The following is a 17,254-nucleotide window of genomic DNA, read 5'->3' on the forward strand; positions in this document are numbered from 1 at the left end:
ACACTTGCATAATTTTATTTCCTTTATTGCTCTCTTTCAGAAGTTGCTACAATCCCTTGAAATTAAATCCTAAAATGTAACATTTAAAGGAATTTAAAATTTTATCCAGTTTTGGTGTTAAACTTTTTTTTTTTTTTTTGAGGAAGATTAGCCCTGAGCTAACATCTGCTGCCAATCCTCCTCTTTTTGCTGAGGAAGACTGGTCCTGAGCTAACATCCGTGCCCATCTTCCTCTACTTTATATGTGGGACGCCTACCACAGCACAGCTTGCCAAGCGGTGCCATGTCCGCACCCGGGATCCGAACCTGCGAACCCCAGGCCACTGTAGCGGAATGTGCGCACTTAACCACTGGGCCATTGGGCCGGCCCCTGGTGTTAAACTTTTTAGTTCTTAATTTTTCTCTTTCTCCTCTTCTAAGACAGTGGGAAACACTACATTAATGGTTCTGCCTCCTTCTTGCTTTACTTACTCTTTAAAGGGAGGAAATACTCTCAAGTTTCTACCCACAAACTACTTTCTATATTCCATTCTCATTTACTAGCCGAACTTCAACCTTCTTGTCTGCACATAACTATCAAGTCTGAACATCAAGTGCCCAAATCTCAATGTCTTTTTGAGAGATTGGGTATTTGCAGGTAGACATCATCAGCACCTCAAACTTAAATGCCCAACCAAACTTAGCCGTTCTCTCCCCACACTCCCTGTATTTCTATTGCTAGGCACTCTCCCAGTCACAGACTCGAAGGTTTAGTTTTTATCACTGCTTATAACCTCTAAAGCTTTGCTACTCAACATGTTCAAGGATCAGTAGAGTAGCACCCATCAGCATCCCCTGGGAGCTTACCAGAAATGCAGAATCTCAGGCCCCACCCCAGCTGTACTGAACTGGAATCCGCATTTTAACAAGATTCCCGGGTGATTCACATGCACATTAATACCTGAGGAGCACTGCTCTAACTTTTATTTTTTTATTTTTTTTAAAGATTTTATTTATTTTTTCCTTTTTCTCCCCAAAGCCCCACCCCCCCGGGTACAAAGTTGCATGTTCTTCGTTGTGGGTCCTTCTAGTTACGGCATGTGGGACGCCACCTCAGCGTGGTCTGACGAGCAGTGCCATGTCCACGCCCAGGATTCGAACCAACGAAACACTGGGCCGCCTGCAGTGGAACGCGCGAACTTAACCACTCGGCCACAGTGCCAGCCCCTGCTATAACTTTTAGAAGAAAGGGACCATCTCGCTTATCCATGGTACCTTAGCGTATGGGGGTTCTCAGGTTCTTGCTCAATATCTGCCTATGGATGTAACTCTATCAACTGAATATTGACACATTTGGATCCTATCCCCCTTGCCTTCTATGAATTCCCTTTTGTACTTCTCTTCTCTTCTACAACATCAGTTTCTCCTTCTCCATTGATCATCGCCATCAGCATACATGTCCTGCAAATGGTTTCTTCATTGTCATCAAGAGACACCAACTGACCTGACTGATTTAAGCAAAAGAGGACTTTATTAGAAGGACACTGCCAGTGGAATACCATCCCCTCTAGCACTGGATGCTGGAATCTGCCACTAGCACTGTGGCCAGTATTGCCCCAACAAACTCAAGCTTACCACAGCCAGTGCTGCACCAGGAAGTGTTTCTCCTGATCCCACTTCTTTCCATCCTGGTTCCAGATTCCCCATCCAAGTGGGAATATCTGATGGTTGAAGCCTGAGTCATGTGCCCACACCCTACCAGATAGGGAGTCTGGGAAAGTGAGTATCTGGAATTTTCAGCTTGTACCAAAGAAGGAAAACTCTGCTTCCCACCGAGAGTCATAATTCCATAATTCATAATTTAGGGAATTTTAGGAATTTCCCAAAAATAAAAGGGTTCAGATATGACTGGAAGGCCAAAAAGAATAACACACTTCCACCAGACTCGACTATGATCTTTTTAAAAAGTTCATTTTTCCTTTCCCCCTTTTAGTGAGATTTCTTAAAAAGGTTGTCCACACTTATCTTTATTTCCTCATATCCTACTCACTTTTGACCCATTCCAATCAAGCTTCCGTCTTGAGAAACCATTGTATTCCAAATTCCAGTTCACATTTCTTAGCTTTCATCTAGCTTGACCTTCAACATTATTGGATATTCTCCTGGCTTCCATGGCCTCACTGTCTCCTGGAATTTCTCCTTTCTTTCCAACTGCTTCACCTCGACTTCCTTTGCAGGCTCTCCCTCTCCTCTTTCTCTCTCTGTTTGTTCTCATAGCTCTGTTCTTGCCTCTCTTCTTTAACTCCATTCACTCCCTAAGTATTCTCTTTTGATCTCAACCTTTTTTCTGCCTTAAAAATTTTAGAATTCTTAAAATTCTTAAATCTGATCATTCTTGCCTTTAGAAAACAAAAAATCTGTAGGCTGGTGACCTCTTTGCTGAGCTCTATAGAACTTTGCATCTGCAACTGCCTACTTTGCACTTCTACTTGGATGTCTAATATACATTTTAATTTCAATATGTCCAAAAGACAACTCTTAATATTCCTCTCTTAATTGTTTCCTTTGAAGTCTCTCCAATTTGAGTAAATGGCTTCATCATTCACCTGGTGTTTAAGCCAAAAATCTGAGCATCATCCCTGATTTATTTTTCTCACACTCTCATATCCCATTTAACCATGTGTCCTCTATTTTCTACTTCCAACCAGCATCCCAAATTCATTTACAGCTCTCCGTTACCAGCAAGTAGCACCCTAGTCTAAGCCATCATCATTTCTTTCATATAATCATGTTCTCATACGTACTGGCCCGTTTCTTCCTCTCCGGTCTCAACTCACAGTGCTCTCCCCTGTCACCCACACAACTTTAGCTCCATGAGTCTCCTTCATATTCCTCAAACAAGCCAAGCTCTGGGCCATCCCCAAGATTTCGCTTTTCTTTCTTCTGCCTGGAATGCCTGGAATACTAATTCCCACCCCAGCTTATCCCATGTCTGACTCCACCTTATCTTTCCAGACTTACTTCAGTTTTCACCCTCCCTAAAGCAGCCCACCACCCACCTTATCACATCATCTTGCTTACATTTACTTTATAAAGTATTTAAAACATTCTGTACTTTATTAGCCAGTTTAGAATGCTTACCAGTTTGCAGTGTTTTCCCCCTGACTAGAAGACAAGTTTGATCGAAGCAGAGATTGGGTCTTTTTCACGCATGGCTGTTTCCCTTTAACTAAAAGGAGGAGTGTGTGATACATAGTGGGCATTCAATAAATATCTGTTAAATAACTGAATGGATAATAAAGTAAATGACTGATGTCAAATTCCACTGAGATTCCCTAACCTTTGAATTTCTACCCAAATGATTCATCTCTAGTCATCAGTGATAGCTAGTTACCCAAGATAAGTTTTCTTGCTTTATTCATGTACTTTTGATTCTGCCTGGGGTTAATCATTTTTTAACAATAATAATAATAAAATGTTTGGGGAAGCTAGTGGGAAAAGCAAAAGCAATGATGCTGATATATTCAGACTATCTCCCAGCTGATGGGTCAGTATCTAAACAAATGATGTCCACCCATCAATCATTCCTCTACTTCCTGCAATTGAATTTCCCAGGAGGAGTCAGCAGATCCTCTCAATCTTGAAGATTGACAAGAAGTCCCTGTGGACTCCCTAACTCTACCCAAGATGATCGGGACGGGTCCTTGACGCTAAGATTTTAAAAGCCCCACCTTCAGAACAAGACAAGAAAACTCATAGGGAAAGTTACAGTTATTGCAGGTTCTGGAAAGGAGCAGAACATGAAGGTAAGTAAAGGTTTTACTTGAGACTTTTCAGTTATTTTATAAAACACTTTACAGCTTTTTACCTATTTTATGTTTAATAAGTGTTTTAGAGGCTAAAGGATTTTAAACAATATGCCTCTAAAATATGAAAATCATTTGATTTTATTAAAAAGTTTTTTTCCTGATTCACCTAATTCCTCACTTGAGTTAATGAAAATAATATATTTTTAAATATTTTTTTGAAAAAGAACTCTTTGTGGATTAAATAGAAGGTAAACTGGGGAACTCCCTTCTCCACATACTGAGTATTAAAACAGAAAATAGCAAAAAAGTAAGGAGTTTGTAATTGTCCAGGCGTCAAGGAAGGAAGCAGAAGATTCTACAGGCACAGAAATGATTCTCTTTGATTGATCTTTTCCTGCAGGGATTGAGAAGTCTGGTGGCAACAACCTTGGCTCTTTTCCTGGTGTTTTCTTCCATGGGAAACTCCAGCGGTGCACCGCAGGTAACCAAGTGCACTTGGGGATCCTGGGTGGGCTATCACTCTCTTCCTTCCTCCCTCCCTCCCTCCCTCCCTCCCTTCCTTCCTTCCTTCCTTCCTCCCTATCTTCCTTCCTTCCTCCCTTCCTCCCTTCCTTCTTCTTTCATTTCCTCCCTCCCCCTCCCCACCTCCTCCTCCTCCACTGCTTCTTTTCTTTCCTTCCTTTTTTCCTTTCTCTCTCCCTGTCTCTTTCCTCCCTCTCTTCCTCCCTTCTTCCTCCTTGCTTTCTCTTTCTCTCTCTCTCATTCTCTCTCTCCCTCTCCCTCTCTCTCTCTCTCCTCCTCCCCTCCCTCCCTCCATCCCTCCCTTTTTTTTTTTTTTTCCTAATAGAGGACTAGGCTGTACTGTCTTATTAACTGCTTTTCTCTTCTCCCCGGGTTGCAGAGACTCTTTGAGAGAAGGAATTGGACTCCTCAGGCTATGCTCTACCTGAAGGGCGCACGTACGTTCCAAATACTTTGCTCTTCCTACAGCAATAAAGGGAAGACCCTTAGGGGTGCATGAATCCATGGGACAGACGAAGAACTGTGGGGAGAGAATAATATCGAGTTTGTTCCCTTAAATAATCGAGGTCATCCTCGTCTCAGTTCATCAAGGAAAAGGGACGGGGTGCGGGGGAGGGAAGCGGTGGAAAGGGAGGACCCTCTGATTATTAGAAATCCCCCATCCCAAACTGGAGGGTTGCTGGCTCTGGGCACAGAGGAAGAGTCCAGGGCTGCCTGGGCGGCAACGCCCCGGCTGGGGAGCAGGAGCCCTGCCCCCAAGCCCAGTCGCGGGGCGCGGGCCTCTCCTCCTGGTCCCTTCGCCGGCGCCTGGCTCGGCCCGGGGTCGGAGTGCATGAAACTTGGCACCGGCGCAGATCTCGACCACGAGCGACCGGCCGCCGCCGCCGCCGTCGCCCCGCTCCCGGCCTGGGGACTCGCGGTGCCCAGCGGCTGGTGTCACCCCGATCGCCCGGGCCGGGCGGGCGCTGAGCCCCGTGTGTCGCCTTTGCAGAGGGCCGCCGCTTCCTCGCAGACCAGAGCCGGAGGAAGGACCTCTCCGACCGGCCGCCGCCCGGTGAGTGACCGAGGGACCCAGGGGGCCAGCCGGCGACTTCGGGCAGCACGGAGAGGGCAGAGCGCGCTCCGCCCGGCGCGGGTCGCCAGCGGCTCAGACCGGCCTCGGGCCGCCAGGGTGTGCCGCGGTCCCCAGGGGGCGCTCCAGGGACCGGCCAGGCCGGGGTTCAGCTCTGAGGGGTGAGGAGGGGTGGCCAGAACTGTGCAGCTGCCCCCGGAAATGTCCCTCCCCCTTTACGACAGGACCTTTACACAGTTACCTCTTAAACACCATTGTTGTTGTTACTAAAATATTGTCAAATATTACTAAAATAGAAATTTCAAACCTATGTCTCCATTATATTACTACAAAAAGCAATCAAAAGGTTCAAAGTCAGAAATAGTTACTCAGTGGGGGCCATTAAGAATGGGGCCAGGGACTATTATTTTTCATGATAAACCTTTCCATGCCATTGGATTTAAAAGATAACAATATAATTAATTTTGATACATATTAAAGGTTGAAATGCTAAAAATAAAAAGTATACAACTCATTTTGGAAAACACCAAACACTGTGTTGAGCACAGAGTAGTTGCTTAACAAATGTTTGTTTACCTTCAAGCTTGCAGGGTCGTTTAGCTTATTTACTTTATGAGAAGATTTGTTTTCCCACCACAGCTGCTCCGACGGTTTGTGTTGAATCAGGAAAGTTTTTCTTCTGTCAACTTAGATTTGAAGTCATTTTGAATATTTCGCAGATACTCCTTCAGTCAAATAATTGCCTTTACACGTGGGAAGATGGTAGCTTATCTCATCTTATCGTTGGAAGTGACAAGAGAGGAAGTAGTCCAGGCGCCGTGCAGGATCACATTTCAACCTTTCTGCCCAGACATCCCATATTTATCTCTGAAGGGTGACAATTTTCAAAGGCTCTCAATCTTTCTGTGTGTGTGTGTGTGTGTGTGAGGAAGATTGGCCCTGAGCTAACATCTGTTGCCAATCTTCCTCTTTTTGCTTGTGGAAGATTATTGCTGAGTTAACATCTGTGCCAGCCTTCCTCTAGTTTATGTGGGATGCCGCCATAGCATGGCTTGATGAGTTTGTGAATTTAACCACTAGCCACCAGGCTGGCCCTGCAAGCACTCTTAATCTTAATCCTCCTTGCTTTCACAAAATTCTCTGTAGTATATAGTTTAAATTATCTTCTGTGCCCTGTAATACACAACATAACCAATTGTAAGTATTGTCCAAGGGAAATGTGAAAATGTTTCAAATTATAAAAATCAGCCTTTACTGATTCACCTGCGGCCGGTGGCATAGTGGTTAAGTTCCCACACACTGCTGTGGGGCCCTAGGTTCTGATCCCAGTTGTGGACCCACACACTGCTCCTCAAGCCACACTGTGGCGGCATCCCACAGGGAGGAACCAGAATGACTTACAACTAGGCTACACAACTATGTACTGGGGCTTTGGGGAGGAAAAAAAAGAGGAAGATTGGCAGCAGATGTTAGCTCAGGGCCAATCTTCCTCACCAAAAAAAATCTGTTTCACAGAGGTTTTCCTAGTATTATAGCATACTGGAATATAATTTGTGTATATGAATATTTAAATACTAATAGACTATGTATACATTTTTGTTTCTCCAGAAAGACGAAGCCCAAACTCCCAACTACTGACTCTTCCAGAGGCGGCAGCTCTGTTACTGGCTTCCTTGCAGAAACTACAAGAAGGTACAAGTATAGTGACCTCTTTCAACTGCAGACAGAGAAGCTTTGATTACTTTTGAAATTCTATGTTAAATACAACAAAGTTACTTTTATTTATTCTGCTTTTTAAAAATAATTAACAGTTACCACCCCCTCCCCCAGAAATTCACAGTGATGTTTATTACATAAAGACCAGTATATTTCTCACTAAAGTAAGTCCCTGAAACTTAAAAACATTTCCTTGGTGAGACTGGGACATTTCATATGAATTCCACAATCTATAGCCTATTGTAACCTTTATTTCTCTTAGAACTCTAGAATAAAAAGCTCAGAGTCCAACTATAAACAGCTTTGTTTTATAGTTAAAAAAACTGAGACCAAAAGAGGTTTAAATAATTGCAAATCCAATTACTCACTGTTAAAGGTTGAACCCAATGAAAATGCTGAAAATCAACTATTTTTACTTACAAACAGAGCAGTTTCATATGGGTCACCTTCATCGACATGGGTCAGTTTTGATTCTAAGCCTGTGTAATTTTCACACACTGTACAGTTTCTTCTATACCAAGATTAGGTGTAATCTCCAAATAGGGACACTGTCCACGTAGCATTAAAACTAGTGGATGAATTACTGTGTCTCAGTAACAGATTAGCAAGGGTCTTGGAGTATATAACAGGACTGGGTTCAAATCCTGGCTTTGCTGCTTTACCAGCTAGGTGACCATGAGCCTTAGTATCATTATTGGTAAACCGGAATAATGATATTCATGGGCAGGAATGCCATGAGAGCCAAATGAAGCAAGGTATAGTCATGTGACACATAATGACATTTTAGTCAGTGATGGACCACATATATGACACTGGTCCCGTAAGATTAGTACCAGATAGCCTAGGTGTGTAGTAGGCCATACCATCTAGGTTTGTGTAAGTACCATGGAGGAGGAAGAAATTTTCCTCTAGCCTTCTAGGTTCTTCTGGCTGGTTTAAGAGTTAAATTGACATGAGACAGATTAACAGGAGAAAAATAGACCAAAGTTTAATAACATGGATACATGGGGGAAACTCAGGAAAACTGAGTAACTCACCAAAATGGCTGAAGCCTGCAACCTAAATACCATCTTCAGATAAAGGCAAAAGATGTCGCGGGTTGGGAGAGTCAGGGCCCTCAAAGGGAAGGAAAGCAACTCACAGGTAGGTGAAAAGGAGCAAACGTTTGAAAAACAAGTGTTTGACCACAGAGAGACAGAAGAACACAGAGGGGAGCCCAACAAACAGGCTTTTCTAGGTTCCTCCATGTCTCCCACTTAGTTCATGTTACGTTAAGGTGATAGCTGCTTCTTGAGATAGGTTTTTTTAATCTGAATTCTTTTAGTCAGTTAAGGGAGAGGTAATAGGAAAAACTTTCTGAGTCTTTCATGTCTTAAAAATGCTCAGCTGAAAATAATCCTCATGTTAAAAAGCCACATTTTTGGGGTGGCAAATTTTGTTCCCCTTCAGTACACTCTATGATGTTCGCACAACAACGAAATTGCCTTATGACACGTTTCTCAGAACATATCCCCATCGTTAAGCAACACGTGTCTGTACATAATTTTTATTACTATTTATAATAGAGGTCATCAAACCATAATAAATAGACCTAGAATTTTTCCTTTCAAAAATTGTAGTGTTGCCATATTTATAACAATTTTAATTTTAAAATGTATAAAAAAATATAGTGGTGATCCGGTGGTCAAAGTACGGGCTGCTGGCCTAGTGCTCTGACACTAGGGCCAATGAGAAAGCACGTGTGCTCTGCGCCTAGTATTGGACGGGCTGTGTGAGGGAGGGGAAGAGCGCTGGCTTCAGGTTATGACTTCGTTGTGAAAAAATACCAATCAGAAGCCAATGGAAGAGAGTGGGATAAAGGGGTCTTTTGAATTCAGAGCAAAGCCAGGGCTGACTTGGGTGAGTAGGGGGGATTATAAAACTTAATTCAGCAAATATGCATTTCTGCCTGTTGGATGCCAGCACTGTGGCAGGCAGAGAAGAAAGCAGATTAAGCAAAAGCAAGAGTGAGAGTGGCCTGTGCGGTGAAAAGATAGGGGGAGCAGTCGGTGGAATAGCGGAATGTAGGAGTCGTGTTATGACAGAGCTATGAGAATGGCTACCACTATTACTGCTACCTCTAGCTGATAATTATTGAGGGTTTGCTATAATGCAGTGTGTCAGGCACTGTTCTAAGCACTGGATGTGGATTAATGCATTTAATTCTCACAGTAGCTCTAAGAGGTAAGCACCCTTATTATCCACAATTTACAGATGAGGAAATAGAGGCACAGAAAAATTAAATAACTTGCCTACTATCACATGACAGGTACATACTGGAAGTGGCATGAAGAACCAAAGATGACTTATTATTTATCTGAGAATCAATAAGATGCGCTCTGGATTTTCAGTAGAGAGATGACATTGTGAAGGAAGATGAGTCTGGTTATGGGATATACGGTAGCAACAAGAGTCATAACAATAGCTACAATATGGGAATCTCTACTGAGTGTCAGATATTAAAGCTTATCTATTAATTAATCATTGCTGTTGCTAATTAATTGATGCTAATAGCTCAGAAAACTGGACTTTAAGAAATTCCTCAAAACTATTCCCATGATCAGTCAGGTTTGGGAACAACTGGAAATTCAGAGCCAGTTAATAATAAAGGTTGAAACCATGAAAATGGAAATCACTCCCAGGCCTCCGATGTAGTGGGAGAAGTGCAGAAAATAAAGGATTACCTTGGAGAATACTCAGAGATCAAGAAGACAGTGAAATCAGTGAAGGGACATTAAAAGGAGCTGGCAGAAATGTTAAGAGGAGAACCAGCATAACAGAGTCCAGAAGTCAAGGAGGGAAACTTTCAAGGAAGGAGTGATTAGAAATGTCAAATGTAGCAGAATGCTTAGTAAGAATACAGATATCAAGGGCAAAAGAAGATAATCGTGGCTAGGAAGGGTCACTGAACAGCCGTTTACAGGACTTCCACTCAGCCCTTGCCCAGTGACACAATTTGCTGCTGCCATGCCCTTTCTGACACCTTGTCCAGAGGCAATTTGGGACAAGAAAGTGAACTGCAGAGCTAAGAGAAAGAAGGTACTAGCTGACGTGGCTCTCAGAACTCTGGCAATGAAAAAGTGAGAAATAGTTGAATAACAGGTAGACGATGCTGCTGCATTCAAGGTGATCTTTCCTAAACTCCACTCTTGGCACACTTCCTGATCCTTGAGGTCAGTAGGAGGAAAGTGCTGGTGGAGACAGGTTGATGGTGAAGGTTTAGATTTGATTGCTGGAAGATGTGCAGAGCCAGAAAGGAAAGCGAGCTAGAATGGAAAAAGGGAGAGCTAATTTTCAAGTCGGGGAGAGGGATCTTCATTAGAAACCTTAGGGGAAGGATATGATTATACATCCCTGTTTCACGTCTTGTTTGAAAAATAAATTTTTTTAATTATTGAAGTTTCCTAAGTGGCTTGTCTCTGATAATGAGGTAAGGAAACAAAATTTTATTAATCTAAGTTGATGAAAAGTATCAATGCAAATAATCCATAACCAATCTATAAATGAAAATTTGGAGTGAGTTTATTGTGAGCCAAAATGTGAGGACCATACAGCCCAGGGCCTTCCTTTCTGAAGGAAGGAAGGGCACCAAAGAAGTGGGGTGTACAGAGTGGTTAGATACCCTCAAAGAGCATGTTTCACATATGATTGAAATGTCACTTTTACAATAGTCATGAGACTCCTCTGTCGGCACAGTGATTGATGGACACAGCAGGTAGTAGGTATGCTGTTTCGGTGCACACAGCAGGGAGCAGATCTATTGTGGGGTGAGCACAGCAATCAGTTCCTAGCCTAGGGAAAGATGCTTATCATTAAGGAAATGCCAATGTGGGGGAAGTTGCACCTTTTTCTTAAGGCCATTTGTTCTTGTCTGTGGGACAAAGCAAATACTTAAGCAGATATACAATGCGTGCTCAACGGCCATGTCAGGTCCTTTTGGAAAAACAAAGTCAAGCCAATTAGGTTTACACCAAATGGCTTCCTCATATACTCCAATATATCCTACTGCTTGTCATTTCTGTTCGTCAAAAGTCATAGATTCCTGTATGATGTATTAATCACTAGTCATCTTTGCTATTTTTATTCTAAAGTCTCTACGTATTATTGGGAAGGCTCTTATTTTATGTGGTGGATTTTTATTTTAGTGAAGTATATAGAGGGATGCCTTCTTGCTGTTTTTTTTTCCCCCTCCCTTTAAAGAGCAACCCATTATCTGCAATATTTCAAAATGTGCTAGCAGTTCAGGTTAAAAGTTAACCCAGACGTTCAAATGATATTGGAACTAACTGAGGGAATGTGGTTTTATCTGGAGATGATCTCAGAGAAAATTAGGAGAAGCATTTTGCTTCTGGAAGCTCCCTCTCCCTACCCCATTGTGGGTTTTAGCCTTTCTACCTATTTTTAGAGTCCCAGAAACTGCTATCATCTGACTCAGTTATCCCTCCCCAGATGTGATTTCCCATGCTCTGAAGTTTTGCAATCCCGTACAGCTAACAAGGGTCTCTTCTTTTTGTCTCATTTCCTCCCTAGACCTCTAGCTCAGCTAATAAGGGAATATTTGCAAAAGTGTTCCTACTTCATCTTTCCCAAGAAAGCTTCATTTCAATAGGAAATAGAGACAGTACCTTGATAGAAGCCAATGGTTCTAATGGTGGATATTTAGACTTGAGACATACTTACAGCAAGACACGTGGCCTTTTCAGATTTCTACCAAACATACCACATTTTCGTTTCATTCATTTTGGAGATTCAGATTTGAAATGTGAATACTCCCATGTATCCCAAGCTGAGGGGGAAAATTTTAAAACCAAATCAATGAAAATCCAACTTTTTGGATTTTCAGTAGCAGAGTGCACAAGCTAACATAACTTAAGGGACTAAATGTTTATTTCCTGAGGTTCTCTTCAAATATCTTTTCTCCTTTTAAAACACAGGCTGGGTGTTTATTTTGTATAATTTTTTTTTTTTTTTTTTTTACAGCTGGAGAAGAAAATTTTGATCAAACCAGATTCCTAGAAGACAGTCTGCTAAACTGGTGAAAATAGACCAGATTACATTCAATTACAGTTCTGTTCTTGCTGAAAAGATGAACCACGTGAATAAAACCCGCAGACCCTTTTACTTCATTTGTAATCTTAGGAACACGCACAGCTAGATTTATTCTTCTGGATGCAAAATAATGTAGAGTTCTTAGCAGAGAACTTCATTGCCTTCTTTCATTGCTTCCAGTCCTGTTTAGATCACTTTGTGTCTTACTCTTGAATTTTTTAGAGCATTTTTGATTGTAAGGCTGAAGACCCTTTAGACTGTCTTTTGTTAAAACAGATATCCATTTTGGTCTAATAATTCCTAGCGGTTGGTTTTTTCATGCTGTCACCCACTTGCATTGTCTTGTCACTCAGCAGTAAATCTCCCTTTCCTTCTCCCCTTTCCCATCCCCAGGGAGAGTGAGGGAGAAGCATAGTGGGATGGGAAAGAACAGAGTGTGATTCTCTTAGCAGTTATCCAGGAGAGGTAAGTTGTTAAGAAGGGAAGTGGGAGCGGGTGAGTGGGCAGGAGGCCTGTGGTAGAACGCTTCAGTGTGGCTGCTGAGAGAGGTGGCTAGAGGTGAGGCTGGAGCAGGTGGAAGCTTCGCTGATGTTCCACAGCCAGGAGCTCCCCCCTGTGTTCTTTGGAGACCTCCCCGACTTTAGACACATGGGTCTAAAAGTTACTGGGAAATAAGCAAATGGAGACACACTCTGCTCCTGTGTACATTGTACAAAAGGAACAAACCAGTTTTTTAGAGGTAACCCATTTTCCATGGCTAAACAAACTCAAAGACTGCCTACTCCAATTGACTAGAACTCTAGTCTTTATTTGACATCAAACATTACATAAAGGCACCCTGATAACGTAAGTGCGTGGTAATATCCCTAATTTGTTTCTTTTCAAAGTCAACTTGGGTTCAATACTATCTGAAAAAAAGAAAAAAAATATATATATATGCACATACATACCTACAGCAAACACAATAATATATTTATTTGGAATTATGACTATCATGTTAATTATTTTTGACCTAATTAATTGAGAATATTATTCATAAATACCATAAGTGGAAAGTATTATTAATTCTTACTATCATCAGTATATAGCCATTATTCAGTACTAAGGAATATTTTTGTGTGAATGTCTTTGTAACTTGGAATTACAGTTTCATTGTGTTGTACAGTCAAAACTGTGCTTATAAGATTTGTCTGTATCTTGTTTCATAATTGAGTAACGAAACTATATTCAAGTTAATGTAAATTGACCTCTGTTGAAAAAAATATGCTAGCATTAAAAAAACCTGTGGTATCATAATAGGCAACTGTCCTTAATTATAATTTGATTTTAAAGTGGATTTTTCTGAACAGTGCATATGTCCAGTTTATTGAGAATTATTTATTCAGTTCACAAAGACTTGTATATATTGGCTATTTAGATATTATGCTTAGTCCAAGAATACTTTTCTTTTGTTTTTGTTTTGTTTTTGGTGAGGAAGATTGTCCCTGAGCCAGTCTTCCTCTATTTTTTATGTAGGACGCCTCCACAGCATGGCTTGATGAGCAGTGGGTAGGTCCACTCCCAGGATCCAAACCTGCAAACCCCGGGGTGCCGAAGCAAAGCATGCAAACTTAACCACTAAGCCACCAGACCAGCCTCCCAAGAACACTTTTTAAATCTAGCTTATGAAAAAACTAATTCCCACAATTAACTAGAACCATCTCAAGTATTTCACGCTAAAACAGAGTTTTTAGAAGCTTTCTAAATGACCAATAGCTGTTAAAATACTATCAGCTCCAAGTATTATAGGGACTTGAAAACCTTGAATGTTCTGCCGTACAGCTGTTCTGATGAACACAGTAGGTGCATAAAGGCCCCTCTGCCCAGTTTGCTGTAACTTTCTATCTCCCTTAGGGTGTCTTTGCAATTCTCTTTATTTCTATCTTTTTCAAAACTGAAATGAACAAGTGATCAGCAATCCAAAAATTTTCACATGGTATAGCTTGTATTTTAAAATTGGGAAATATCTGCCTCGAACACATGTCCAGGTACTCAGGCCCCCTCACCTCTAGACTGGACTTGCAGCCACTCTCAGCACAACTGCAGCTGCTCTTCTCCTCTTTGCCCTGTATCCTGCCTCCCCTGTGGTTCTCTGGCCACCAATGTGGGCTCTCAAGTATTTTTTATTTCCCTGGGGTTCCCCAGTGGATGCTTCCTCTCTTCCCATACCACCATTGTGATCCTGAGAGAGGCGAGAAGGCGAAGAGGCTCTGCCATGTTAAAGTCAGCTGCCAACTAGCATTTCTTCTTTACCTGGTTATGAGAAATAAAGGTCTATATCCTATCAACCTTGAGTTACATTATTTTACTTTGGCTGCAGGAGAAAGGGGAGTTGGGAATATAACCTGTTGGTCTTGTCCTACTGGACCATAAATTCCTTTAGGAAGAATTCGTTTCTCATTTGATTTGAGATTTACAAGCACCATGTAAAGGTGGCAGTCGTATCCCCCACATTACTTCGTAGAAATTTAGGCTCGTCTTAAATGAGCCTCTTTGGACTTTCCCAGGTTCACTTGACCAGTCCCTCTTCTGAGTTCTCCTTGTGCCTTGGAAAACTGTTAGAATAGCACTTGTAACATTTTATATTCTCATCAGTTTATGTAAAACCAGCTCTATTCACCCTAACTCTTAATGATGGAAGGAAGGATGGTACAATGCATTAAAAAAAGTCCTGCTGTGAGCTGGTCAGGCATACACAATTTTCTATAGTTTCTGTCCTCCAACTTATGAATATGTACATTTTTTAAAAGCATCCATTTTTTTGTACCTCTATTTCTCCCAATTAGACCATTCATTTATGCAACTGCTATGTGTAAGGCATTGCGCAAGGCGCAGTCATCTGCTAATAACCATATTTGTTGCTCCTTACTGGGCTTTGTCAATCTTGGAGAAAGGATAAATATATGGCAGGAGCAAGGGGATGCAGCTCAGTGGTCGCAGTAGAGGACCGAGTGCTGGGCAGAAACCCTGATTCCCACACATGCCACTCAAAACCAGGTGTTTGCAAGTCAGTTAACTTCCGTGTGTCCTATCATTTGTATGCATTTCTAATCAGACAACTATTCTTTCACTTTAAAAAAAGCTCTTGAATTTTGAAATTTTATATTAAGAAGGTATTTTACGGAGTAGCTCATGCTTTCACTAACAGTGGACTAGCCAATTACCAACCAAGAGTATCATCTGAATATACACATTGTGTCACTTTACTAGGAATACATTTTCATGGTTATCGTAACAGTGAAACTCCCTTTTATTATGAGATCTTTCTGGCAGTTCAGCAAACGAGTATTTGTGTTGTAAGACAAATCCATTTCATTTTTTTTCTGACATTCAGTGCAGAGCTTTCCAAAGTATTCTGCAGACGCTGGGTTAATTGGCACCCACAGGGCATTTTTCAAGGATTAGGCTTTAGGTAATTGATTTCCCTTCTTCCTGAACCTCTAAATGAGGTGAGTTTGCAATTTTGGCCTGATTTGTTGCTTGTATTCACCATTTTTCTACTTTTTCCTAACAATGGGGCAGTAGGAGAGCTGGATTACAGTTTTCCATTGGGCTTGAACCATCTGACACACCATCATTGTTACTCTAACCTGGTGCCATCAACAATCCAGCACTGAGAAAACCAAAACTTTTTAGAGCCTCCACAGACCTAGGCCAATTGATAAACCAACCGAGGTATCAACTGTGATCTAAATGTAACAATACTCAGTTTTTAAAAAAACAATCCAAGAGTGGATGTGGTGATTTGGGGTTTTGTTTTTGCCGATTTAGATTTAATCACATTTAAAACATAAATATGTTTAACTATAATCATTCAACAGTGTTGCTAAACATATTGTGAATAATCATTAGTATATTTAGGTAGACTCTATATTTTCTTTTTTAAAAGATAGTTGTAAATGTTATCCTTCCTAAGGCACTATATTACATAGCAGGAGCTTTACACGTCATTATCTTATTTAAATGTTTAAAAGAATTTTATTTTATTTTACTTATTTATTTATTTGGTGAGGAAGAGTGGCCCCGAGCTGTTGCCAATCTTCCTCTTTTTGCTTGAGGAAGATTATCCCTGAGCTAAGATCTGTGCCAATCTTCATCTATTTTTTATGTGCTAAGATCTGTGCCAATCTTCATCTATTTTTTATGTGGGATGCTGCCATAGCATGGCATGATGAGCAGAGTGTAGGTCGGCACCTGGGATCTGAACCCACAAACCCTGGGGCTGCGGAAGGAGAGCACACGAACTTAATCACTATGCCACCTGGCTGCCCCCTAAAAGGATTTTAAACAAGACATTATCAATGAAAGTTAAATCTTTAAATATTGATATATTTATTCATTTGGATTTAACAATTTATCATCTACGGAAAATTGACCAAGTTTTCAAAAAGGCTTTCCTTTTAAACAATAGAAAAATCATTACAGTCAGATGGTACTGTACACACGGCAACATCTTCCTATCATTAATTTGAGAAGTGAATGTGTAAATATGCGTCAACATGCATCAAGGTCTGGATTTAGGATAGCCATTTTCTTATGGATTTTGATTGTCTGCAAAGCAAAATATGAATTCATGGTTCTCATGTGAAAGGTGGAAATAATCACTAAAGACCGAGTTATTTAAAATGTGTAGGTAGTGCACATTAATGGTTAAGATCAGGCTCCTTTGTGGGGGAAATGGTAGACTGGGTTGGTAAGGTATAGAAGCTGTATAAATACTAAGCAACGATTATGGTGATCGTAATTTAAAATTAAACACTAGTAAATGAAAATTCTTACTGCTTAAATTAACTATTTTAAAAACGCTTCCAGAGGTCAGCCCCCATGGCCAAGTGGTTGGGTTTGTGCACTCTGCTTCGGCAGCCTGGGGTTTGATGGTTTAGATCCTGGGCATGGACCTAGCACAGCTCATCAAGCCATGCTGAGGCGGCATCCCACACTGAGGAACTAGGGGAACCTACAACTAGGATATACAACGATGTCCTGGGGGGCTTTGGGGAGAGAAAAGAAAAAGAGGAAGAGTGGCAAC

General features: G+C 41.3%; 1 protein-coding gene and 1 long non-coding RNA gene across 2 annotated transcripts; one reads left to right on the forward strand and one right to left on the reverse strand.

Moving 5' to 3' along the window:
• Positions 1-1,352: 1,352 nt before the first annotated feature.
• LOC103554932 (uncharacterized) lies at positions 1,353-4,853 on the reverse strand. The gene is made up of 3 exons (XR_011540333.1): positions 4,735-4,853; positions 3,121-3,208; positions 1,353-1,487 (listed from the first exon to the last, which is right to left on the reverse strand). It is a non-coding gene; the product is annotated as an uncharacterized lncRNA (long non-coding RNA).
• SPX (spexin hormone) lies at positions 3,594-13,482 on the forward strand. The gene is made up of 6 exons (XM_008526233.2): positions 3,594-3,785; positions 4,189-4,269; positions 4,690-4,747; positions 5,302-5,364; positions 6,991-7,074; positions 12,118-13,482. The coding sequence occupies exons 1-6, from the start codon at positions 3,780-3,782 to the stop codon at positions 12,174-12,176; spliced, it is 351 nt and encodes a 116-aa protein (XP_008524455.1). The 5' UTR covers positions 3,594-3,779; the 3' UTR covers positions 12,177-13,482.
• Positions 13,483-17,254: the final 3,772 nt, after the last annotated feature.

The sequence above is a fragment of the Equus przewalskii genome, chromosome 5 (assembly GCF_037783145.1).
Source record: "Equus przewalskii isolate Varuska chromosome 5, EquPr2, whole genome shotgun sequence".
Classification (NCBI taxonomy): Eukaryota; Metazoa; Chordata; class Mammalia; order Perissodactyla; family Equidae; genus Equus; species Equus przewalskii.

What these genes read in the sequence shown, in the direction of transcription:
- SPX (XM_008526233.2), top strand. An exon ending in ACTCCAGCGGTGCACCGCAG is followed by an intron (nt 4,270 to 4,689) that starts GTAACCAAGTGC and finishes CCCGGGTTGCAG; the next exon opens with AGACTCTTTGAGAGAAGGAA. An exon ending in CTCCGACCGGCCGCCGCCCG is followed by an intron (nt 5,365 to 6,990) that starts GTGAGTGACCGA and finishes TTGTTTCTCCAG; the next exon opens with AAAGACGAAGCCCAAACTCC.